This window comes from Mastomys coucha, unplaced genomic scaffold (genome assembly GCF_008632895.1).
Source record: "Mastomys coucha isolate ucsf_1 unplaced genomic scaffold, UCSF_Mcou_1 pScaffold7, whole genome shotgun sequence".
NCBI lineage: Eukaryota > Metazoa > Chordata > Mammalia > Rodentia > Muridae > Mastomys > Mastomys coucha.
The window spans coordinates 60,016,424-60,017,099 of NW_022196913.1; the positions used below are offsets into that span (position 1 = coordinate 60,016,424).

At 57.5% G+C, this 676-nt stretch overlaps 1 protein-coding gene across 2 annotated transcripts in view; it reads left to right on the top strand.

Moving 5' to 3' along the window:
- Grk6 (G protein-coupled receptor kinase 6) overlaps positions 1–676 on the top strand; it is a 16,305-nt gene that overhangs the window by 4,864 nt on the left and 10,765 nt on the right. For both annotated transcript variants that reach the window (XM_031359756.1, XM_031359757.1), the window contains exon 3: positions 485–597. In XM_031359756.1, coding sequence (XP_031215616.1) covers positions 485–597 — 113 coding nt within the window. The remainder of the gene's footprint in view (positions 1–484; positions 598–676) is intronic.

The window sequence follows — 676 nt, forward strand, 5'->3', positions numbered from 1 at the left end:
CTGAACAGTACTTAAGGTGGCCCAGTCCTCTGCTGATGGCTGGCGTGTGCTTGGGATGGAGGCCCAGCTGAGAGCAGCGGAAGCCACAGCTTCCTCTCACACTTTCGCCAGGCAAGCAACAGGTGTAGACTTGGGCTGGGCTGGGCTGGGCCAGGCTGCAGCCTCATAGACCACACCCAACTCCAGAACTGTGACAAGCTAGTCCAGGAGACCACAGGGAAAGGAGACCTGGTGTCTAGAACCCAGATTCCTGTCTCTGTGGCACTGAGTTGAATTAATCAACCTCTCAGGGCCCCATAGCCCCCAGGTTACATTGGAATTACAGTGGTGCCCATCTGAAGATTTCAGGGAGGGTTCTGAAGAGATAATGACTACCACTCTTTGGGGCTAGAAGTTTTTGGATTCCAGATGTGGGGGAACAGACCAGAGTGCCCTGCCATTGAGTCCTAGCTCTGTGACCATCAGCTCCCCTCTTGGCCTGCAGAGCGTGACTACCACAGCCTGTGTGAGCGTCAGCCCATTGGGCGCCTGTTATTTCGTGAGTTCTGCGCTACAAGGCCTGAGCTGACCCGCTGTACTGCCTTCCTGGATGGGGTGGTGAGTACCGCACCGCAGGGCCCTCCCAGCACTGAGGGCAGGCAGAAGGGGTGGTGAGTACCGCACCGCAGGGCCTCCC